Genomic DNA, 26,314 nt, shown 5'->3' with positions numbered 1-26,314 from the left:
AGAATAAAACACGTACACGCGCAAGATAATTTCCGCTCCACGGGTGGACGGAATCGAAAGAAAAACGTGCGAGCTTCTCGCTCAGTCGTAATACAATACAACTGTTATTAGCTAGAAATATACCTAAATCTAAGTAGACAGCGGTTAAAAAAAACAAACCAAGCGACCCGATAAGTCTCATTTTCACTAATGCAGAAGGATAGGAATTTCGCTGCCCTTCGCGCACGTAAATAGGTTCAGAGGAAATTCACCGACAACCTGCCATACATTATTGACACACACTTAAATTAGAGATTTATCAGTGCAAAAATTGACCTTTAACAAGCCAAAGATTGTCTAGAATGAGAAAAAAATCGAACTACAAAAAAACACCCGATACGGAACGCAACGTGGACAAAGACGTTTCTCCCCCGGTGGCGGGGGGTGGGGGCTACTCCCTTATATAATAAGCTATATAGGGTTTCTCGTGCCGTTGTTGAGTCAGAGAATTCTTTCATATACCGTATGGTAACCAGATAGTTTAGTTCAAAGAATATTTCACGTAAACTGTGGACCGCTTGTCTTGTTTAAAAACGTGGTGAGTGATCGAGTTGGAACGACAACAAAAATAACATACAATTCACAAAGCGACATCTGGAGTAAGTCTATCATTATCCGTAATAGCGCCTGTAAGCCAATAAAATTTCCGCTGGTTTTAAACATTTCCTCTTTGGACATGAATTTGCTATCTTTACTATAAGCAGCATTGAAAATCACGTAAATCAGTACGTTAGAATCACATTTAATGAAGCAAAAATAAAACGTTGAGTCGAATCTCAGGGGGATACCACAACATTTCAGGTTAAACGCTGATGCAAAGGTTGGTGTATTATAAGGGAGGAATTTGCCGTCGAGGAACGATCGAACGTGCGTGGCGCACAGAACATGGTCAACATTGATTTCTAAGGTCTCCTTTGTCGGTAATATTAGAAAAAAAAATTCGTCGCCGGCCTAGTCTATACATTTCAAAATTTTCCTGTTTGCTGGTGTCATTGAATGACGCTCTCCAAACATGAGCCACCGTTTCTATTCCCTCTCAGTCACTTAGGTATTATTTTCAACCTAAAAATTCGTAGAAAACATCCTCTACTTATTTTGCATCTCCTGTCTTTCTGTCATTCAAGAAATCGAAGTTTCAGTAAACCTACTCAGAATGGACGTTAGCACAGAACCTTACGAAGCCACGGAAAAAATTACTTCCTTGAAAAACTGGAAATTTGAATCAGTCTATAAGTACAAGCGATACCGCTCCAAGGAAGGTTCCAGAGTGGTGAAGGAGGGAGTGTCCCTCACTCTGACACGTACGATATTTTGAGCCATTTAAGATTAATTAACGATAAACAAGATTACCTTGAAATTATAAGGGAAAAGACACCAACAACGTAAAGGAATGTTTAAGACGGAGGAAATGAACATGAAATATAGTTCATAAACTGAAATCTTTTAAGGTGCAGAAATCGACATGCAGCTCTTTTAAAGGAACAAGGCGATCTATATCAAGACCTTCACTCATGTTAAATACAGATGAAATATTGTGTCTGATTCTTTCCCTAATAATTCACTGTGATATCATCAAATTGATCTTAAGTAACCGATGTACGAGCAAGATATAGAGATGGATTTAAAAAGCATCTTGTTGACCAAAAGCAGAAAACCCCCGCCTCATTACACTGTCCCATGTAAAGTGATTGTGTAACCAGTAAGGTTCCCCGAACAAACGGGAAACAAATTGTCAAGACGCTTTGAACAAGACCAAACAATAACGAGGAAGACAACTTTTGTAATAATTCCGGTAATAAATATATATGGCAAATTCTATACAAACTGATTTTAATTTTATGAATAACGTGGAGATATCTATTGACTGCTTCATCTCCTTTAACGCTTGGGTTCCCTGTGATCTTTTTTAGCTTATAGCAAACTGAACCCCATACTCGTATGAGCACAACATATCAGCGAGACACAACAAAGTGTGACTCTCTGCCACTAGATAATACCTGTAAAAAATCTGCAACACTGCCCCCTTGTTGAAGTTTATCATCTAGAATTGTCTTTGCCTCAAATTGACTTGCACAGTATCTAGCATAGCATCTTAATCCTGGAAACTGAAATTGGCATTTATACGTTTTAAAAATGTAACAAGGCTTCTGCGCCAATTTGACAGTCACTTATCCAAATCAGTCAGCCTGGCAGACAGTCACTGACCTAACCATTCAGTCTCGGGAGGTACTCCCTGTAATGGCCTATAGGGGGAGGCTCTGCACGAAAGCGGTATTTCTTTCAGGCCTCAGGTTATGAAAGCCAAAGGGTAGGAAAATCTGTCTTTCCGCCTGTATAAAAAGACTTAACAGAGGTCTTTTTCTTTCCTCTCATTATTCTCTTACTGTGAGAGAGCTCTGCTAACAAGGAAAGGCTAAAGAGTCAGTCTTTTTACTGTTTGAATAAAAATGACTTAAAAAATATTTTTTACTACAAACATACCCAGTTTAACATAATATCTCCTATATTGTCTGTAGTACCATCACTTGATCTAGCGTTCTTAAGTTTTGTATAGAGATCTGGAAGAGAAGATGCCATTAATATACATCGACGAAAACGTTAATCACCACAAATACACGTAAAGGCACAACGATTTAAACAGTACTCAAGATAATTAATACACTGGGGAGAATCAGTATACTACCTTGATGAAGAGCCAGTAAAACTTCTAAACAACCAAAAATCTTCATAAATTCATATTCATTCATTAACTTCAATTTGTACATGGGTGCATAATATACCTGTTGATGAACACAACCAATAGTAATATATTATTTATTAGAGGTGCAAAATAATCAACACTGCTAAATATTTTAATAGGGTTTGTTTTTGAGAAATACATTGTCATGTATGGCATCATAATTATCATCATTATCATCATCATGAGCTAGCAAGGCAACTGGGAGTGGGTCATCGAGATGGTTCGCTATAAGCCATTAAAAAATGATGACAATGAATATTTATTCTTTCGGTGTCACCCATGCAAAAGTTTCATCTACATCTGTGATGATCTTCTTTCATTTTATTCCTCACCCTCAGTTCCTATGAATGATTTTTATAAATTCATCTTTCATAGTTATTAGAATTGCTTGCGTTTACTGATTGGAAGAGATAAGTATTTCTTTTCCATTTATTCTCAATATATACATATATTATTTTACCTCTCTGATCATCTTCAGATCAGTGACAACATTTTCTTCTCCAGTACAAACTTCATAAATAGCCTAAAAATTAAGGACAAAGAAAATAAAAAAACAGGAAAACCTTCTCCGTGCTTTTGCGAACCACGCTGCATGCAGATACCCTTCAAACTTCCTAAAAAAAACTGAACAAGAAAAGGTCACTATCAACCTCATTAAGCGAGTAACAAAGTGTAAAGAGTCCTTATTTTGCATCGGTAGCTCGAAATAGTCATCTCACTGACAAACCTGAGGCTGACAGTGCGCTCATTTTATCCCCCCCCCTCCCCCCCCCCCGCTACCCCCTCTTCTCCTACAGTGCTCTGTTTTACGTATATTTAAAGCTACCTAAAGCTACACCTAAAGGAAAACAGTCAAATGAAAGATTTAAGGTCACAACTGGGAATTGAACTCAAGACACAAAAGGCCGCACACTCAGTCTAACCGACTGAGAGCAATCGCAAGGACACTAATTAAAGTTCTTGAATAACTTGTTTGACTATGTTTATAGAAGCTTTTGTATAGCTTTTACTTTTTGTTTTAGTTGACATTTTCCGTTCCTTTGTATAATGATAAAATTAGTGTTAACACTGTATCTAATAAATTAGTACATAATTTTAACAGGGTTCGTACAGATTTTTAGATCCAACATTCAAGACTGTTTCCAGACTTTTCCCAAAACAATAATAAATCCAGACTCAAGGTCATCAAATAGGTGATCAGTGGAGATCTTGAGAAAATGCAGGAACAAAGCTTTTTTCATGATGAAGACAAAAAAAAATTCAGTATAAAGCACTTGTTGTAGTTTTCAAAAAAACTCAAGACTATTTACCATTTTTCAAGACTTTATCTCAATTTTCCAGGTGTCGAAAATTGCTGGGCAAATTTGAAGACTTTTTCAAGAATTCAAGACTCTGTATGAGCTGTGTTTAGTTGTCCAGTGGTATCTTAACACTAGCATTGCAACAAAACTGAATCCATGCAATAAAATGATTTCACTTTTACTTTTTTCCTTGGAAGTATAAATGGGCACAAGAAAGAATTGAGTGTGCAAGAGAGACAGGCTCAGTATCATCACATGTTTCCAATATGCACCCCGTACTATCTCGCACATTACTTCCAAGCACCCACCATACAGGCTACTCACTTCTTGTCTCTTGATTTCAGTCTGTGACAGGTTCTTGTTGATCTCATTGTTGGAAACACTATCACTCCATGACTAAAACAAAACAAAAAATTTAAGAAACAATGAGCTACAAAATACAAAAACAACAACAAAATAGGTCACATTCAACTTAAGTATTACAGGAAATGTTGCCTGTAGATCATCCATAAATTTGGAGTTGAGAAGTTAATAGCTATTTCTAAAAACTGACACAAAATTACTAATATTTGTAATATATATATTTTTTTATTTGAGTGACGTATTTGTAACTAAGTCCCTCAAATACAATATAAGAACTGAGAATAATATCCCAAATTTCAACACTGTTAGATATGGTTTACAAACATTCGATCAGATATTTCCGACCATACCTATGGTCTAAACTTCCGAGAGAAATTAGAAATATCACATCTAGAATTAGAAAAACAAACATAGCGGAACTAGTTATAATTCTAACTGTCAGAATTGCTATTTATGCCACTCTTGATTTATTTTTAGTGCTTGCATTCTTGTATAAAGCGATACATTCTTATCATACATTTTATAGACCTAATTTACACCACTATATTTATAATCTTAGGCATTTTACTTCTGTGTTTGTGTTTATTGTGTCCCAATTAGCTTGTAAGCTAAATATCCTGACATGTAAATAAACTTTATTATTATTATTATTATTATTACTATTTGTGTAAAACTAATGAACCAGTAAACTGAAAGTAAGTAAAAGGAAAAAATTAATCATGTGGTGCAAACTGATATTTGTAGTAAAAGTGATTCTGAAGCATTCATCACTGCCCAAAATACTTTAAGTGCATTTTTGCTATTCAGATTCTAAGTATCCCTAAGATTAGAAACTCACACAGAACAAAATTCATCTAAAGAAACGTTCGAATTATGGAATAGACTAGTATTTTAATACATGTAGATGTTTCATCCTATAAGACATTGACACCATTTTCTTATCATTATTTACCATCATAAATAAAGGAAAATAAAAGCCAAGACTGAAATGTGATTCATGATCGACGACATGTAGGCCAATACTGCAACAGGGATACTAAAGAAAGATACATCTTGGGCCAGTTGAATGTCTACTGGGATGTGTCTTTGCCCATAATTGATTTATTTATACATTATGTTAAGAAGTAACCCTAAAATTTTTTTCAGAAATAGCCTGCGAGTAGGCTCTCTTGTGCAAGTTTGGGGAAAATCCTGCCATCAAAATTTTCCACTTTTTTACGCCGAAGCTTTGCCTGATCTGAACAGACGACAGTACAGTGATGTCTCTTATCTCAAGTTGGTAACCAAATCGAGTTGAATGACTAACTGCATATAGTAATTAAGCAAAATGTTGTCACATCTTAAGACACTGTTTAAAGTCACTTCACAATTTTGTAAGAAATTTTGCACACTACTAGGATACAATGACTTAAAAGATTAGACACAATTAAGTGATAACATAGATCAAAGTCCCTTTTGAAAGGCCCAACTACATTGTAGAGTGAAAGTGTTTTCTTCTTTCAGAGCACAGCACCCCAAAAGTACGCTGCAAGAATTATGTAAAATAATTATGACATCCTAATTCCAAAATATACAACATAAAAACTATCACAAAATTATTTTATTGTAGTTCTGTAGATAAAACTGATCCTCAAGCTAACAATGTTAACTTGCAGCAATCAAAGCTTAGTCTGTGTAATGTTTTTGATAAGTCAGCATAAAATTTAACAAGTGCTTCCTAATGAAAGAACACATTAATCATCTCTGATATGCTACAAAATTAAGTTAGGAAACAAAACATGGCTTGCAGCCTGCATACCTTGCTTGGACGGTGCTTTGTTGGAGTCTGTGGTACTCTGTAACGCTTTGCAAAGTCACTGTCTTTAACGGTTAGACTTGACCTTAAGCTGACAGAACGCTGGAGAGCAAATTAAGTCCACATCAACCCAACATGCAAAAGCTTTAGCAATCAGAATGATAACCTAGTTGATGACTTAAAGAGGGACAAAGACCTTACAGTGGGGAAATTGTAATCTTTAAAACAGATGTTACATCAGAAGTTACAGGAGTCTTTTAGAACTCTAAACATAAGCAGACATGAAAAAACAAAACTTAGCAATGGTTTGGCATCACAAAATAATCAGTTACACTTTTGTTCCTCAGCTTAAAATAGAAAAATCAGCAGTGGAAGAGTTAAACAATGTCAATGTGATTGTTGATAGCAAACGACCCAAAATGATTAAAGCTGTTAATTTACATTAGGCCACATGACGTGTCCACGCTCCCTAGTGAGCTAGAACATTAAAAATGCACAACAGTGTTACACATTACAAAAATAATAATAATAAGTTTCTTCATATGTTTTTACAGACCTGAACCAAAATTCCTTTCTTTGTGGGACCAGGAGAAGCCTGAGCTAACGACGTTATGTTAGACACAGCACAAATCTTCTTCGTTGATGGCTCCTGTAATCAACAAGACAGTGAATTTCATCAAAACATTGTTTTTTTATTTCCAATACAAGCAAATACAATACTTTTTAGATTAAATTAAAATATCAAGCAATAAACACCTGATGAATAACAGCCCTGGTTGGGGATGGAGCTGGCTCAAAAAAAGTTGCAGCAGTTGAGATGCTATGCCGGCGAAGCAGTGGCTTAAGCATTGTGTCAGAAGGCACACTTCAATACACTGTCTTTTGTGAAGTATGACAGCAGTCACCTCTTGGGACAAGTAAACAAAAAGCTATTCACATGCACAAAATTCCCTGACACCTGACAGTGTGATTCCAGACCCTGGTTAGTGAAAAATCCTTTCAGTTCAAACTAAAATGCTTTTCTTCCGATGTACAACATAACTGGATAGATTAGACGCAAAAGTGTTATGAATAGTTCTCCTTTCATGAAACTGATCTCATTAACCTGAGCAACTTGATCCCAAGAATTTAGCCCAAGCTCAGGTTTCAAGGTTAAATTTGGATCATCCAACCTGATTTGTAAAATGATATGCTACCTCAGACAGGACACATGTTGAGCTACCCTTTTACTCCTCCTTCAATGAACACAAAGGCAATTACAGGGATAATAATTCCAATTAGATGATTTCAGTTCCACAGGAAACCACAGATAAGTGTTGCCACGGGTTATGTTGAGGACTGAGGGGCATTTTTTTTAAGTCTTCAGGGTGGTTAATGAATTCACAGTCATCAATCAAGTCATTTGTAACAAGAAAATCAATTTCCTGAAGTTAATGATCAGATCAAGTTTATTATGTCCGTTGTCACTGCTATGAAAGATTGAAGAAAATCCCTGACTGATAAAAAATACTCATCATGATGATGAAGGTGGTCTTAGAAGACCTTGTTACTAAAAAAAGTGGTGACCCATTATTTGAGCCAGTAGTCCTCAATATAATAATATAAGAGTTCTTTTATACGATGTACATTGATTCACTTACACATTTTATGAACATAGCACAGTATGACATGGGTAAAGGTTGTCATGTGGTGAGGATAAGCATGTAATTGATCTGAAAATGCATTTCAGATTTAGGCCAAAGTCATGAAATCAACGATAGTGTCACAAACGAATTATTTTTCTGAACCATGAGCCTGCTCACATAAGATGCATTCCTTTAAAAAACAAAAAATCATGGGAGCTTTTTATAGTTCTTGCACATTATACCAATGAGTGCTATCAATTTTCAAGATTCTTGATAAATGGTAAGTAAAATAATGTAACACAGGTACTTTGATAAATAATTTTGTTTTGATTTTAAAAAAGCTCAACAGGGCCCTTGACAAAAATGCATTTTATAATAACTGTTAAACTGTCATGTGGTTTAACTCACTGCCCCTTTATGGGCAAGATTCTTCTTTTATTTTAAGAACTGTTAAATGATTTTTGTCAAGAAGCATGCCTCCAATAGTGATTTTATGGTAATTTTAAAAGTAAAGTGAAGGATAACTTAGCATTTGTTATTGTAGCATACATTATTACTGCCCCTGTATTACTATTGCTTTTTGCTGTGTCATTGGAACTGATTTGTATGAATGGTAAACGCAATTCTGGGACGAAACTTACCAGTCCTGAATTTTACGTACCATTAACCCTTTAAACCCTAAGATCAAAATTTGAACTCTCATTTGTTGCCCCTATTCATTTCCTACAGAAGAAGTGGGGAGAAGTTGATAAAATATCAAGGAAATTCATGTGTGATCAAGTCCGTAATTCTCATGACCACTCTGTTTTGCAAACATTGATATTACAAGGAGAAATTTGATGCTGATCACTCTTAGGGTTTAAAGGGTTAACCCAAACCGTCGACCCACCGGTCTGCCCAGGTAAATGGTAAACAACCCATGTGTCCTGTAGTATATCCAATCCTGGCCATAAGGACCATTTACCGGTTGGTTGGGGGATCACGATTTTTCCATGGTCTGGGCAGCCTTCACCCTAGCCTTTTTTCCCTTTCTGTGCTGTTATGAGTTAATTTATATGGCGTTATATCCCCGCCAAAATTCAACCTTTTGTTTGCAACATTGTTGCTTTGAATTAATGCTCGTTTTTACAATCCAATATTCAACGTCTATAATTCAACATTGCGCATTCACGAATCAACATCCATATTTCAAATTCAGTGTGCTTCGTTTACATGCGACATTCGTCTGTGTGTGTGCGATATGCTTGCATCGCAATCCAACATTCTTGTTTTCCGTATTCACACACCAACATCCATATTTTAAATTCACCTTCCGTTCGCTTAAGTGCGACATTCATGCCTTTCATTGCTATGTTGATGTTCGGTGTGTGTGTTGCAGTGCAGAGTGCGATATGCTTGCAGCACAATGCAATATTCCTGTTGGACATTGAACTTCATGCTTGAGTGAGCTGACCTTCAGATGGTACGCCGCTGTACAAAACATGTGGGCTCAAGAGTGGTCGGGGTTTGCATGTCAAGATGGCGGCGTTCAGAAGAGCGTACGACATCATCCAGCAGACGATTGAAAGTCTAGACAATCCAGCTATTACCTCGTTCGAAATTGATGGAATATCGCTAAGGCTAGACTATCTAACTCGTACACTAGTGAACCTTGATAGTAATTGTGCACCAACAGATGGAATTGTTCAACTTTTGGGGGAGACCAGCAGTTATCTGCGTGTTATGGATGTACAGTCGGCTGCTTGTGCCATTGAGTTTGCCCCAAAAATATTTTCTGGAGGTCGTGGACGTCCATCGTTCGAAATCAAAGAGGAACAGTTGTCTTTTCTTATCGACCAGGGCTTCCAGGTCCCCGTTATTGCCAAGTTGTTTAGGGTATCGCCACGAACGATTGAAAGAAGAATGGCAAATTACGGCCTGTCGATTTCAGGTAGACTATTTTAAAACCACTTTATACTTTTGTTTTTATTTCCAGTATGTGCATGAATGCTTATTAAATATCAGTTTATCAGTTATTAATAAGATTACATGACATGGTTCAAATTTGGTTTTGTTTCAATTTTTATTTTCCTTTGTTTTGAAGTGGATACTTCCTGGCCACGGATATAGTTTACTCGCTCTACAAATACAGTCTAATAACGGATGTTTTAGATAAACAATTAAGAATAAAAAATAGCGATAATAGTTTAGAATGACGTTTAGATGACTCACTCATCATTTTCAAATTCATATAACTAAAGTCAGGTTCTTGTAAGTTCATTATATAATAAATTGTATGTGAAAGTCTTGTTGCATGTGATTAAAAAGAAATATAATGTGGAGTGTACAATCAAGGTTATGTTTAGTCTTATTAAAAATATAAAAGGTGAAAAGCCGATGTCCGGCTTCACGACGAACTTAGACCTGGCGTATAAAGTGAACCCTAACACAAAAGCTCAAAGTCCCTACAAAATGAACCGTGCTAAAAAAAACAAAAATACAACCCACCTCTATTTGCCAGCGTTAACAACTGCTCTGCAACGCGACGAAGTGTGGCCTTTGCAGACGTGTTCGCAGAGTTCACATTATCCGCCATCACTGCCTCGCCTGGAAGAGACTTAGGAAGCACGTGCAACTATTTTGAGCCCACATGTTTTGTACAGCGGCGTACCATCTGAAGGTCAGCTCACTCAAGCGTGAAGTTCAATGTCCAACAAGAATATTGCATTGTGCTGCAAGCATATCGCACTCTGCACCGCAACACACACACCGAACATCAACATAGCAATGAAAGGCATGAATGTCGCACTTAAACGAACGGAAGGTGAATTTAAAATATGGATGTTGGTGTGTGAATACGGAAAACAAGAATGTTGGATTGCGATGCAAGCATATCGCACACACACAGACGAATGTCGCATGTAAACGAAGCACACTGAATTTGAAATATGGATGTTGATTCGTGAATGCGCAATGTTGAATTATAGACGTTGAATATTGGATTGTAAAAACGAGCATTAATTCAAAGCAACAATGTTGCAAACAAAAGGTTGAATTTTGGCGGGGATATAACGCCATAAATTTATCCAGGGACCTTTAAATTTCGTTCCAAGGTCAACCTTTCAACCAACTGTGTGTCATTCTATCCAAGTCTGGCTTGCCCACAGCAAATGTCTCTTTTTCTAAAAGCATCCAAGACGGATGCTTTTCGCCAGGGGCACACGCTTGTTACTGCATTTTCAACCTCGCTGGTCTGCACATTGACCGCCATGCACGACTATTTTCTGACTGCCCGCACGCGCAGGTTCCTTTTTATTTTCAATTGGGTCGCCTGCTCACCAGGTAGGCAGTTGTTAACCTTCACCGGGATGCGGCTCATCACGCCAGCCTACCTTTCAAGACCCTTAAAGGGCACAGCTTTGGTAACGGTGCCACTTCTAGCGCAGCTGCCATGGGCTTGCCAGATTGGTTAATTAAGGTTTTAAGCAGATGGTCGTCAGACTGCTATCAATTTTATATAAGTACACCTTGTAACATGCTACTCTCTGCTGCGCCACAGATGGCCAGCATGTCATACTTCTAATTTATGGTTTGCATTGGGGGATACATGCTCGGCACATATCCGTGGCGGTTTAAGTCTCACAGCGACTTTCCCAAGCTTTGTTTTTAATGCAATATTTTATTGTGATGCTCTTGACTTGCATTATTATTTCAGCAAGTGCCGGTGGTGTCAGCTAGTAGTGCTGATATAAAGATAAAGCAGCTTGAGCAATATAATTGCCTACACTTGTTCCATTAAGTTACACGATGCTGGCTGGTGATCTTAGCTCATAGTGCCATGGAGAGTTAGGCTGTAAGATGTATGTTTTGGACTTAACTAGAACTTACTAGAACTAACTCTGGCGTAGATCTTTAAAAATAATGCCAGGGAGATAAGTTAAGCTTAATGGTCACACCATAGAAGTCATCTGCCGCACCAATTGCAGAATGGTACTCCCCCTTTACACCATATGTCTTCTTGTTGTGTTTTCACTTAACCTTATATTTTAAACGTAGCTAAGGAACTGTGACACAAATGACCAGTAAACTGTACTGGCTGTACTGACTACCAGCCACAGATCAGTAGAGAATTGGCCGACTAGTGACCGATACAGCAACCGATATGTCAACAAACAGTCGACCAAGATATCAGCCGAGACATCCACTGACACCCCCCTATAGACATGATCCCAATTTACCAAGATATGATGGAGATCAAGATACAAAAGCCATGATACCAAACACAATACAATAGACTATTGTGCAGGACTGAATGGGGACCAAAAGGTACCCATGGTGAACGCATCCTGAAAGCCAGTTGCTTAGCTAACTAGAGCTCTCTCTTAAAATGGCATTTACTACAATGAGAAAATTTAAGGCAACAAACCTTAACTTCCATAGCCTGTGAACTATCTTGTTGATCACTGCGTTTTCTTTTCCGAAACTGATTCTGTAAAGGACACAAAAATACTCATTTTAGCGTAAACACCATCATTGACATCTAAATCAGTGGATGCATGAGAAATGGCATTCTGATCTTCCAGTTTCCTCCACTTTCCTTATCATCTAGCTAATATCTTTACATTTTATGAGTATTGTAATCCCCTTCATTCAATTTTTTCTTTATCTCTGCATTTCATTTTCATTTTTCTCTCTCACTTTTTTGTCCTTTCCCTTTTTTTAAGCCTAACTATGATTAGTACTGTTATCTAATATATTATAATATATGATTAGCTCTGCCATTGATTTTTTACCTGTATAATTCTGTTCATATTAACAATTAACTGAGGGAGCCCATTCCTTGGTTTCCCTTGGGCTTCCTTGCCATTAGCTTTTAAACATTTACAACTTCTTGTTTTGTATACTTTATGGCAAAACAATAAACTAAACTGAACTGAACTTGTATGAGAGGGATAATAACACAATGGTGTACAACTGAGAAGAGATAGAGAACTAACCTGTGGTCATCATATAGTGTACGAAAAAAGTGAACCAGAAAATGCAACTAATCTGATTGGCCGATTTGGATATATATGTGTATTGCCCCTTGCTCAATAGAGAGGAGAAGTCGTTACATCACATTGCCATCAATTTCATTCAATTTGTCAAATGTTGACAAAATTTTCTGGGGCTGAATCTGATAGGATTGTATCTAAGTTTAGAAGAAGAAAAAAAATTTGGTGTTGTGTTCACATACTCCATAAAGCGGGTGCATGAAATTAGGAAGATTTATGTCCTAAACATGCAACAACAGCTGAGAAATGTATAAAAATGCGTGAGGCACATGCAAAGTTGTTGTTTTGCCAATATAAACCTACTGCTTTTCTGCTGTTCTCCTTGTAATCAACATCATTGTTGTTTATTAATAAGCTCCCTCTTGTTGTGATCCAGAAATTTTGCTACCATGGTAATGTGACATTACACTTCTCCTTTAATTCTACCCTCTTTAGCTTAATATACATGTACTTGTGTTTCAGAAGTTGTACGATAATAGACAGTAATGTTCCCTTAGTTCGTACAGATTTTTGGATTCAAAATACAATCCTTTGTCATGTGGCTTTAATGTGATTAAGGCAAAGTTAACCTCAAACCAATGCTGGTCTGCCGTTTTCTCAATTACGCTTGGGGTAGCACTGATATGCCCTTAGCAGGGGCACATATTGTGATTTGTACACGCGGTTGCTTGCTTGCTTACCTTGATATCCTTGATGTCAAGGTTTTTAAGATTTAAATGGCTGCCACCTCTTATCTGCAAAAAAATAGTGAAACAAAAAACTAAACAATTATTGTTGCTAAATTATTACTGCATTTAGGCAATTAAGTAACTGTCAAAAAACACAACCACCCATATCATCCAGCTTCTATATCCAAATAAATCCACTGTGCCTCTTCAGGAGTGTCACTATGATTTCAAGTTGCTCAGCTGGATATACAGTACACTGTATGCAATTAGTAATACATGTAATTGAACAGCCAAGAAGTTTTTGGTGCTATTTTCCATTTGTTTCCTTTGAGAGTTGTTGGATGTCACGCTCACAGTCATCAGGAGAAATCCCAGGCTCCTGGCCATTTGTGACATCCCTGCCTCTTATTAATTTGGTTAAATGTAATTAAATAAGTTAACCACCACGAGCTTAGCGGTCAAGCGGTCCACAAGCTTAGCGGTCAAGCGGTCCACAAGCTTAGCGGTCAAGCGGTTCATAAGCTTAGCGGTCAAGCGGTTCACAAGCTTAGCAGTCAAGCGGTTCACAAGCTTAGCAGTTAAGCGGTCCACAAGTTAAGTGGTCAAGCGATCCACAAGCTTAGCGGTCAAGCCGCCCACGAGCTTAGCAGCCATCCAGCGGTCAATCCCATAGGTGCAGGCTCACATGGTTTGTGGTAGCTTTGTACACGGCTAGGATCTGCGAGTTCTTTGTTGAGCGTTTGTGCAGTGGTCTGTGAAACGGTTCATTTAGCGTCTTCCCCCCCCCCCCTCCCATCCCTATTTTTCTTCCTTCCACTGTTTCATCAGTGTGACGGGTGCCTGGAATGGGGGCTCATGGCTGGGTTGCAGGGATTTGCCAGCCATGGGGGCAGTTTTCTATCTAGAGGCTGGCTGGTCACAGTGGAAGCCCCTGGGTATCCCAGGCACCCACCTTCCACTTAAGCGAGGCAGTTGGTTAACTGTTGTTTTTCCTGTACATTCTGTCATTTATGGGCAGATCATGCTTAGCCTGTACATCAAGGGGGTGGCAGGGCTTGAAAAAAAGTCCTGTCCAGTCTTCTAGGACAGGTAGATTTTCTGGCTGAGCAAGTAACTAGGGAGGGAGGGAGATCCTAGCACCAGGAAGATCCTAGAAGGTAGACTATCCTAGTGCCATATGTTGTCTGTATTAGGTTTACATACAAAGGGTTGTACTTGCTAGGATCTGCCTAGTACTAGTAAGATCCTAGCACTAAGTAAACTAGTACTAGGGATAAACCAGACAAAAATGTGGGCAGGTAGTTCATTGGATAATCACAGCAATAAAGGCTGAACATTTTGTTTGGCATTACCACAAACTGATTATTGTGATAATTCTGCTAAAAGGATTTATTAACGCTAGGAAAGAGAGCAGAAGGGACAAAATTGCATTTTTGTTTTGGTCGCCCATCATTTTTAATTCCTTCTCGAACCTTTCCTACTTGGGCACCACACAGACCAAAATTTCCGCAAGTAAAACCCAACATTAAGTTGTTCTGCCTTCTAGGATCTTCCTCCTTCCATGTAAACAGTCCCTTAGTTTTCAAGCTCACCAGTGGGCAAGGGTTCAGGGAAGTCATCCGTCAACTAAATCATTAACTACATAAGACAAGCAAGTAGTTGCCACAGGTAAGCAAAACATGAAAGCTACTGGCTCAAAAGACTTGCTAGGATTCAAGATGTTTTCAAGTGCAGGGATGGAGGAACTAGAGCCCTTATAATAAATTATCCATTACTCTAGATGCCCAGAGCTCAAGCAGCAGCACTTAGTAAATAGAAGACATTTAAAAGAGCAGGGTGCAAACAAAGTCAGTTTTACAACTTACCATTCCAGCAAGCTGTAGTTAGCAAGTACTAGCCCAAAAGTCATTTTAACTAACCCGATTATAAGCAGGGTTGATAACAGTTCTTTTGTGATTAGAATTCCTTAAAAAATTTCACTTGCCAGGCAGGCAAGTTAAGAACAGAATTCATTAGCCTGATAGTAAAATCCACTAGCCCCGGGCTATCGTGACATGACTTTCTTTGCACGCTGAGGACGGAGGCATTTTTTCTCATAACTGAACAAACTCCACATCACTAATATATGCTTTCAGTAACAGGCTACCTTCTAACTATTGCATGTACATGTACCTGGCAACTTGAAATCTTAGCAACAGAACTGGCTTTGGCATAAAATAACACCAGCTGTTTCAGACCCCATGGTAGATACTAATAAATTATGAAAAGTGAAGGATTTATGCACGAAGCACAAGTGCGGTCACTTGCGTAAAACCTTTACAAGTTCCTATCATAGAGGCTACAAGCAAATTCACCTGTAGAGACACATCAAATACCTTTGATGGTAATGTAGAACTGACTTTAAGGTTTCTTTGCCAAACCAAACACTGCAATAAGGTTACACCTAAAGTTACAAGTAGGCAGACACAGCTTTACTCATACCTTGAGAGACCGCAAAGATCTTTCCAGACTTGATTTTCTCCTGCCTGTTACACTTGAATCCAACTTCTCTTTTGTGCTTGAATTGAACGACTTTGACATTTGTGTCTGTTGGGAATAAATAACCAAAACAATATACAATACATAAGGATGTGTTCAAGCAGTACCTGGCGACCCCTGACACCTATTACTATTGGGTGACTAGAAAATTTTAGTTTTTTCATAAAAGGCATTTCACAAGTTCAGACCACTGGGCTACCTTCAGTATTTCCTAGAGCACAACCTTGCAATGTAAAAGACAGGAATAACGTGTATGTTATAAGTTTTAAGGATCTTGTGTAATTTTTACACCCCTCCATTGAGTATCAGTTGGCACTATCTGCCGATATGTTGACCAAGTATCAGCCAACTCTCGATCGCCATATCGGGCGACTGTTGGACGACACTCAACCAATATGCCAGCCGGTGAATTGGCCGACATTTTGATTGACATGTTGGCCAACATGTTGACCAATACACCAGCTGATACATGGCTAGTATACCGGTCAACACTCGGCTGATATGGGGAGTGTCAATTGTCTGCGGAATATCAGTCCACTGTCTGTGGAATATAGGTCGACTGTCAGTGGCACATCTGTCCACTGTTGTATAATATAATTTGTGTTAATCAGAAGGGGGAGCTGGGTTTCAGTTTTAAGCGCAAGATATTGCGGTTTGAGAGTTCGAATTTTTTTTTCCGTTCTGTTGTTCATGTCATCCAACATCAGCCTCGCTGCGTCAACTAGCTGCATTTCTGCTGTTGTTCTAGGCATGTTATAATGTTAGATTGCCCTTGAATACCTCTCAAAGGCGATGCCATAGCAGTCCCTATTTTTTCCAAAAAAACCTCCCACACACACTCTAAATTATGCTCTCACACTGGTAAAAGCTGCCAAGCGGCTTAAAAATTGCTTCATGGACAACATAACAACAAAAATTTGAGTAGACAAAAAATATACCATCGACTAGGTATCAGTGAAGGATTGACCGATTGTCGGTAGCCTATTGATAGATATGTCGTCCAACTCTCGGTTGACTATCGCTCTACATATCGGCCAACATGTTGACAGACAGTCGACCAACAGTTTTGACTGATACTCAACCGAGGGGTGCACAAATTACACAACATCCAGTTTTAATACTATTATTACTGTTTATTTTTCAAAACTTACAAAATTAGTGTTAATAAGGTATTACACATGAAAACATGTTGAATATCATTGTCTGGACACTGAATATCATTGTCTGGACATCTGTAGTCCTGAAATGGAATGGAACCATTGTGCAGAACTCATCATTAATTAGAGAAAACTTAGTTTAAAAAATATAAATACAAAGTACATCATTTTACTGACTGTTCCAACTACGCAGTTTGGCCACACCTTGTGAAAGCCTTATTCCAGTATGATATTTAAGACTTTGAGCTGAAACATTCAAGAAAGACTAACTAGCAGAGCTGCTTCAAAACACCACCAGAAGCTCAAAGAGATAACTTAGAGTGTACATGTATTAATAATGATAATCCAAAACCCTTTATCAACATCTATAACTGAATTCCCCGATAAAACAAAACATCCAGAGACAGATTTCAACAAACAGAAATCTTTCTAAAACAATGGCTTTCAATTAACAGATTCAGACATGACATCAAATTTAGAAACACTTTTTGGTCAATTGAGAAATCCAAGAAACTCCAGATTTTTTAACTGCATGCATCCTTAGAGAAAAATATACCACTTGCAGCAGAAGTTCCCAGAAAAACTAAAAATTATTTAATTTTTTAATACTACCACCTTCTTTTTCACTCTCCTGCTCCTTTGAACAGCTATAGAGTAGCAAAATCACAAAGTGAAAGTTCTTCAAAAGACATGAACCCATAAAGAATCTCACACAGATATTTACAAGCTTGCTGAGCAAAATGTTCCACAACAATTTACCTGCAATCTGTGCTTGGATGTTGCTTTTGAGTCTTAAAAACTGGCAGTTTCTATTACATCTTGATAATTTCACTGATGATTCTTTTACACACCAAAGAACATGTTGTTAGAGGAAGTAGTTGCTTGTGGTAACAAAGGAATTTGATATTGTGCTGACGAAGCTTCAATTTGTCAAGAGATACACTGTACACCACAAAGCAGTTTCTATACAAATATCACTAAACAAAGACTAGCGCAATCTAACAAGTCCATGAGTAACAGAGTATATGTAACACAATCGCAATACTTGACCTCAAAAATAACGCTTTGATGACAACATATTTTCATTCCAAATCAAATTCACTAATTAAAACCACCTAGCTCTGTTATAAACACCTTGACAAAATGAGTGTATTCTATTTTTCTTCATTTTATTTATGAATAACAGTTGTAAACAGTGAAGTGCTAAAAAAAGCTGTTCTATACGATACATTGTTAAAATTTTCAGCAACTTTTCAATTAGGAATGAATCATTACTTCCCGCTGAAAACAACATGCATAAAAACATAAACAGCATTTCTCATGGCTTTTTAAGACGCTCACCTTGTCAAGTTAGGAGGCACTGCTGATCTATGTAAACTACTGCAGTTTTGTACATGCAAAGCAAAAACTCCCTGTAGGAAAGCGTTCCTTTTCACTACAAAACTATTTTCAGTATTAGGATCAGGTTACTAAGTGCTGAGTGTATATTCTTGGCCGACAAATTAGTAAACCTTGCTGAAATATGCATGCTGTTTTGAAAAATAACAGCGTTTCATGATAACAATGACAATGTAATTTAATTCATGACTGAACTGCCAGTTTCAGGAAATATCAGTGTAAAACGGTTACTGCCTGCACCAATAAAATGGTGAAATGCTAATAGGTTGAAATAAGCAAATCAAACAACTTCAGTCTACCGCTATCCTCTATATAAAGAAAACATTAGGGATTGATTTTAGTAGTTGTTGCTCATCAACAGGACACTATCAACTCTTGTCTTTCAGGAAAGACTTTACTTTTTGCCTCAGCTTAATTAATGTGATATAGTTCTTCTTGCAGGACAACCTTGATTGAACCAGGCACATGGATAGCATTATGGATTCAAACAATTATCAGTATTTATAGCTATTATGATAACTAGATACATGTAATTCAAAGTTGTCAGTTGTTATTATTTTTATATACAGTAAGTTGTGGTTAATTTTTTTTAATTATGGAAGTCACCATAACAAAAATGAGTAAAAATCCAAATTTGAACAAAACATACATGTAATGTTGAACCACAATGTTCATGTATAGGGGTTAGTTTCTCAAGACAGCATCTTAAAACTTAACTTTGACGATCCCCTTCACATACTAATAAATTTTGTGTTACGTCAAAATATACTGTGGAAAGAGGAGCTTGATATAACATACCCTCACAGTTTCTCAGGCTCTTGGCACTTCATTATATCAGGTTTGTGTGTAGTTTTTCATTTAAGTAGTCTTGACTTGCCTAATATAATATTATGTCCCCTTCAAAATGTAGATTGTCCACTTTAAATGGAACTGTTACAAATTAAACAGTGGCGTTATCTCACTTCTTGTTTAATTTTGGTAGGAACTTACTATGTGGACTTTTTTGGCCTTAGAAGCCCTTATATGCCACAGTGACAATATAAGAGCAATATCTTTTAAATCTCTAGAAAAAGATTCTGGAAAGGAACTACACAACAAAGTCGCTCTCAAGTTACTAAAACTTTGATTCTTTTCAAATAATAATTGCTCATTTTGTTGTTCATCCAACCTGTGCTTTAGTATAATGTATGAAATAATACAATGTATTTTTCTGTCAGTTATTATAATCTACACATATAAAATGTCAAATAGTATATCAGCTTATTGTTATTTTTTTCTGTCTTGCGATCAAAATATTTTATTTTGGTAACTAAGACAACACAACAACGACATGTATTTTAAAATCATCAGAAAAGGTGGATTTCTCGTGTTAAGGAAAAAGTGTTAAGAAATGCAAGTGACATGGACTCATCAAGCTAAAATTAACATAGATTTGAAAACAGTTCAATTCATGTCACGTACCCTAAAATGACTGAAATAATTTTTTAACAGAAAGTTCTCCCCTAGTTGACAGATAAAATTTCTAGGGTATTTTCCCTGTACTTACCAAAACCTATCCTCCAAAACAATTTTATTTCCTCAATTAAACAAGTATAAATTATAAAGGAAGTCGAAAACATTGGACGTACGTGTCGGAAAGAATTCTTAGAAGCCAGATCTAGATAGCGTTCATCATGGTTCATGGGTTGCGTAAAAAATAAAACCACCTCAACATGTGAAAACATAGCGAAAATTCCATATTTCAAAGAGGTCACTCAACTAGAGATTTATGAATCCCAGCTGAGGACATCTGGTTCTCTTCTGTGCGAGTCCAAATCACATATTAAAAATGAGCTGAACCTCTTTGTTGTGGTTTCTATTTCCTATGAATCTTTAATAACAATATCAAAACGAAATTATGCCAAAAGGCGTCAAAGCAAAAGAACTGAAAAAATGTGTATTATTCGATGACTTGTTCAACTCCCATTTCTCCGCCTTAACACATTAAAAAGCTGTTCTGTCTTCAGGTCTCTACTGATAACAAGCGCTAGAAAATCATAAGCTTAAACTTGTAAACTGACAACTACAATTGTTAATCTGTGATATGTGACAAAATAAATCGAGCAAGGTAAGTCTTTAAAGCTCACACACCTACATCATTCTTGTCCTCTTGAGCTCATCGAGTTACACTAGACTTCATTCTTTAGTAAAGAACTTCCAAATATCACCACCCGGCTACATAAAAAAGGTTCTTCCTAGGCTTGGATTCTTATGGATCTCTACTGAAACTCGTGGCTATTTTACATCGTCGGTGGAGCTTACACTAATCACACAATGAATTATACCTGCACTCGAAGTAGCCAATATCCGTCACTAAATTGCTTTGAATTAAGAAGTGTCACGGAGAGTGTGATGTTTACAGCAAACCTAATTGTCGTCTTAAGGATTGTTCTGCCTCAATTACGAATAAATCTTAACATTCACGAGAAGACAATATGCTCAAGACAAAAACGACACGGCTCAAGTGAAATGCGACTCGACGAGTGATTGCATCTCGAATTCCCGGCCAGCTCGGGTTAATTAATTGCTCAAAACATCGCACAGAAATCCATGACTTCTCAAATCGAGACTATATCGGTAAAATGTAAGGAGAAATAAAGCGTTTCATACCTTCAAACATGCCTCGTCTTCGTTAATTCTGCTTTGTTTACCGATCTGCCCAGATCTGAGTTCCATGGAACAAAAGACGCAAGCACAAAGATAAACAACAGCGTCAAAATCTGCAAATACGGCAGTCCCTATTCAAACGCAAGGATACGTCATTCAACTTATTTTACCCGGCTTACCTAGACATTCTCAAGAGACGCTGGCAGGATAATTTGAATATCAAAAGAAAGCTCAAAAAAGGAGCTTTTCTCTTTGAATTGATTCAGTTGACGACCTCGCGCCCTGCATTCGAATCAAAACCGAATGCCCGTCAAAATAGTCTACAGCCAATCATATACGCGGATCCAGAGCTTTTGACCAATCAGAAATGAGAACGTCTCTTGCAGATGGCCTGCTTCATGTTCCAGTAGCAGCCATGTTGGATTGTCTTTCAGAAGATCACTGAGCACTTGTACTGCTGGTCTTTTGAAGTTTTGACTTTTCGTTTTCACAAGGTTACTTTTCGACCCCCAAATTGACCAAACTGGTATTTATGTATTCACACAGGGCTGCCCGCTATTTTTGTCATTTTGTCTTAGCTGTACGGACAAACTCTGCAAACGTTTTTCATTTCATTTTTATTTATTTAATTGTGTTCTCTGAAGTTACTATATATATAAACATAATTTTTCATTTATCGCAAACAAATAGGCGCTAGAGAGGGAAGGGTAATTTGAAGGAATTCGAATTCCCGAAATATCAAACGCGCCCGAGGCCAAAAGGGTTTCTCGCGCGCCGACTGGGTATCCCCGGTACGAGATGCTCTCAGAGCGTTAATTCGTTTGGTGGTTAAGGTGGCAGGAGCGTAGCGGCCTGTACGCACGTGCGCACCTGAAAAAAAACGAGGGTTAAAAATAATAAAAATAAGAGTTCAAAAGCGAATAGTGAAAAAAAAAAAGAAAGGATAGGATAGATAAAAGATCATGATTATTTTAAGAGCACAGTTTTGCTAACTACGGACTATCAGTTTAGTTTTTCTTTTTACACATGAATGTCGGCTTCTAGAAAAGAGACGTGATTCATTGGTGGACCGAATCTTCAATGATAAATTTGGAGAAACGGCAGGAAAAGGGCAAATAGCAAGGCTGGATGGTATAAAGCGTAAACGCGTTGTCTTCATTTCGGCCTGTCTTCGCACTAGACAAAGTAGAGCACAATTACATCAACTTAGGGTCTACCCTTTATTGACAAGATGAACGGGAACGTTTGCACGAGACCTTGCTATCGCCGACATCGCCATTTGGAGCAAGAAGCCCCCTGATCGGGAGAACGTCCTCTGATTCAAAGGCAAGAAACGTCAAAGGATCACAAAAGATCACAATACAATTTTCATGCACAAACAAAATTTATAAAACCATTTACATATTTATGGTAGCCGTAATTGGCTTCAACCTACTCGATAGGTCATTTTGACACTACCCGGTACGTAGGACCAGAAACCCATAAGGGGTTGTTCAACCCCTCATGAGTTTCTGTAAGCTTACATAAATCAATTAAAGGGAAAAAACATAAAAATATAAGACCAAATATAAAATATCACCTAAATATTTTCTGGGTATCACATAGAAATACGCCAAATATTAACTTTGCTTATAGATTGCGGCGATCTAAAGATATTCATAATCAATAAAACCGAACTTACCTCCACCGTGACGGCGTCATTTTAATCCTTGCCCTGACAGCGGAGGCGAGCTAGTTTTAGTCCTCCTCCGCCTAACAGCTGAACTGCGTGCGCGGAAGAGCTTTGCCAAAAAATCCTGCAATAAACCTACTACACCTCTTAAGTATACGAGTTTTGCAATTCGTGTTATCTCTTTGGATCGACAAATCGTGTATAGACTCTCTTGCCATGAAAATATTCTAAGTCCGACTAATGAGATGCAATGTACGGACCGTAAAAAGTTCTTTACGGACCGTATATCACTTCTGCGATTCGTATGGAATAAAGATGCTAATCGACTTGATGTTGTCCATTATATCACTTTTCTTTTGCTCTGTCTTCTGATGAGAAGGACTAGACAAGTGCAGGGGAAAACCGAGGCGGGACAAATAGGTAGATGTAGCTTGTGAGCCTGTTGGCATGGGTTTCAAGGGGAGGAAGAAGGAAGGTCAGATAATGTATCAAATCTGTTACTGGTAACAATACCAGATGAAAACATTGAAAAGGAAAAACTTGTCAGGCCGCAGTTGCAACATGACCTAACGTATGATGGGTGCTTCTCCAAGGCTTCGAAGTTAAAATCTTTAATATACGAGCATGCTTGGTAAAACCAGACTGAACACTCCTTGCACATAATAGCCCTCCGGGTTTTTCTCACTGCTTGGCCACATATTTCGCATGGATATCTTAGAGGTCCTGGGTTGAGTGAAATATTACCACAAAGTATGAGGAGACTCAAAGTAAATAATCCATGATTAGACGGAAGAGTTGACAAGACTGGAGCCGCTCCAGTGCGGAAGTACGACCTGTAAAAGTTTATTTCGCCACGAGAAGCTGAAAATTCTAAATTCAGCTCGTGGAGATATATCTTGGACTGGCGGTTCGAATTCAGGAAACGTGAAAAGGTAAGCATTAAGAAAAAAAAATAGAAGCAGATTTACGAGAGTTGGATTAATAATGAAATGAAAATGACAATATAAGCAATACAGACTCACGCTGGTCGACGACAACCGCTGACTGCCCTGACTATGAATTTGATTATTATTATTATTATTATTATTATTATTATTATTATTATTATTATTATTTTACAGTATCGGATTTCATCCAGTAGCATTATAATACGTAGTTCGTTCAGTTTAATATAATTACACTGGGCAAATTGCGAGTTTGCGTGATTGCCCTTGCTCTGTAATCTTTTCGTGGCCGATTTTGGCATAGTATCACCCATATTTCTTTACGCATATCTAATTCTAGTAATGCCTCCCAAAACGACGAAGCAAGAAAAAGCCTTCTGTTCCTTTTTCCTTTATTATATTGTTCTAACGATGTCCCTGAGGAAATCGTGGACATTCTGGCACAGAACTAGGTCACCTCCAAGTCGTTTTTTGGCGCAATTACTGAACAGGGTTTGGCGGACATGGGTTTTGATGTAGGACAAAAGATCCTCCTTCGACGCTCAATTTTCCGCCTCCAGCTAAATAGCGAGAATCCCACGGCCAGTAAGCCTGTCGCATCAGAGGTTTCACTTCTCCCTGGGCTAGACTTACAACAGGAGCTTTGCAGTATCGAACATTCTCCAACCCTTGGCCGTCCAAGGACACTGATATGTCCCAAAACCTTGCAGCTTCACCTTCTGGCACTTGAGATTCGAACTGTTCTTCACAAGGTAAGCCGTTGTTGCCTTCAGATTTCGTCTTATGATTATGATTATGTTTATTACATGTTATGTTAAAAGGTACGTTCACCAGTCTACCTTCATGCCCGCAACGCCTTATGGGAGGGTGTTGTTCTTGTTCAAGACGAGTCCGCCACCAATATGATTAAAAAGAATAGATTAGTCTGGAAACACTGTGTTCAAATTCAAACTTAAACCTCCTTATGTAAGAACTCCACACGTAATCTGTATGGAATTTTTTATCGTCCCTGTTTCAAGTCTAGTTTAAAACGCAATCTATTTTTCGGACAGGTGGCCCTATTTTCCCAGACAATTACACACGTAATGTTTTGTTCCCTTTTTTCAATTTGTCCTCGCTATTATGACAAAAATGGGAAAATTATGTGGAGACTGTCGTCTAAACTTAATGGTTGTCTTACACGAATTGAAAATTCTAAATGGTGTTGCCATTTCTAGGCCATCGCAGTTTATGTAAAAAGGGTCCGGAAATAGCGTGCGACAAAGTAGAATATTTGCAAAACCTAACAAAGCCTAATAAGTTTCATGAAAAACTATAAATGTACTGGTCTTTTTTAAATAGTTCTAAGAGGAATGGGGAATAAAAACGTTGTAGCCAGTTAAACCTATACAAAATTTTGTGACAAATCACTTGCCTTCCCAGCAAAAGCCTCAAACGAGAAGCAAATATTTCATTGGTTTAACTGAGTTGTTAAGGAGAGCGCAGTGACCTCATTTGACTTTTAAAGGAACTGAGCAATGATAGACAATTGAGCTAATTGTGGGATCCCCCGCACAAATTATTTATTTAAATTACTACTTTACTACGACACAGCTAGTTTCTGAGAAGACGCTATTGGATGAAACTAAAACTAGCAATTTTTGCTTCTTGATTGTTTATGTAGGCGTTGTCTACATTAATCGAAAAGCGGTTAAATGCAGGTTAAATTATCTTTAGATTCATAGCGCTGGTTATCGTTTGCAACGCAAGCTGCAAATTTAGAGAACAAAAGCAAAAGGAAAAAAGTAGGAAACGGTATGTGAGGACGCTGCACCAGCAAAACCACCGAGGTCAGTGGGTGTGAGTTCAAATAGACGTTGTTTTAACTGAAATTTAAACTGCTTACTTCTGTTTCTTTACTACTGACACAGGGGCAATCAAATGAGGCCTAAAAAACAAAATTTGGTTTTGTTTCCTCTGTGGAAGTTCATAAAACCTACCGTATTTTCGTCACATTAAATATGTGAAAAATGCAAATGCTCTACTTAGTTTCCTTTGAAATTTAGTTCAAATTTTGTGACTACAAATGATATTTTCCTACACAAAAATTTTAAAATAGTCGTATTTTACGATTAAAAGCAAGAATTTATGTTCCCTGTTGTCTACATTAGTCACAATGTGACCATAACACAGCGATCTTGGGATTAAAAGCCTATTATAAGAGCAAGTTTATTTCAACTTTAAAAGGCTTCCCTTTAGGTTACGTAAAGAAAACCATACAGTCGCGCGTATTTTCGTCACATTAAATATGTGAAAAATGCAAATGCTCTACTTAGTTTCCTTTGAAACTTAGTTCAAATTTTGTGACTACAAATGATATTTTCCTACACAAAAATTTTAAAATAGTCGTATTTTA

At 37.6% G+C, this 26,314-nt stretch overlaps 1 protein-coding gene across 7 annotated transcripts in view; it reads right to left on the bottom strand.

The window, feature by feature from the left end:
• The window catches only part of LOC140948649 (neuroepithelial cell-transforming gene 1 protein-like), a 30,684-nt gene extending 9,072 nt beyond the window's left edge, over positions 1 to 21,612 (bottom strand). The window contains exons 1-12 of one of the 7 annotated variants that reach the window (XM_073397919.1): positions 21,483 to 21,612; positions 21,307 to 21,361; positions 16,046 to 16,150; positions 13,577 to 13,630; positions 12,269 to 12,331; positions 6,795 to 6,887; positions 6,242 to 6,340; positions 4,405 to 4,476; positions 3,240 to 3,302; positions 2,723 to 2,819; positions 2,521 to 2,597; positions 2,037 to 2,144 (exon numbers count right to left, since the gene is read on the bottom strand). In XM_073397919.1, coding sequence (XP_073254020.1) covers positions 2,037 to 2,144; positions 2,521 to 2,597; positions 2,723 to 2,819; positions 3,240 to 3,302; positions 4,405 to 4,476; positions 6,242 to 6,340; positions 6,795 to 6,887; positions 12,269 to 12,331; positions 13,577 to 13,630; positions 16,046 to 16,150; positions 21,307 to 21,361; positions 21,483 to 21,490 — 894 coding nt within the window. In that variant the 5' untranslated portion in view covers positions 21,491 to 21,612. Of the gene's footprint in view, positions 1 to 2,036; positions 2,145 to 2,520; positions 2,598 to 2,722; positions 2,820 to 3,239; positions 3,303 to 4,404; positions 4,477 to 6,241; positions 6,341 to 6,794; positions 6,888 to 6,994; positions 7,576 to 7,878; positions 7,924 to 12,268; positions 12,332 to 13,576; positions 13,631 to 16,045; positions 16,151 to 20,285; positions 20,474 to 20,787; positions 21,111 to 21,306; positions 21,437 to 21,482 lie in introns of those variants that run through there. The other 6 variants (XM_073397918.1, XM_073397920.1, XM_073397921.1 and 3 more) reach the window with 6 other exon arrangements.
• Between the last annotated feature and the right edge of the window lie 4,702 nt (positions 21,613 to 26,314).

The sequence above is a fragment of the Porites lutea genome, chromosome 9 (assembly GCF_958299795.1).
Source record: "Porites lutea chromosome 9, jaPorLute2.1, whole genome shotgun sequence".
NCBI lineage: Eukaryota > Metazoa > Cnidaria > Anthozoa > Scleractinia > Poritidae > Porites > Porites lutea.
This window is presented reverse-complemented; position numbering and strand designations above follow the sequence as displayed.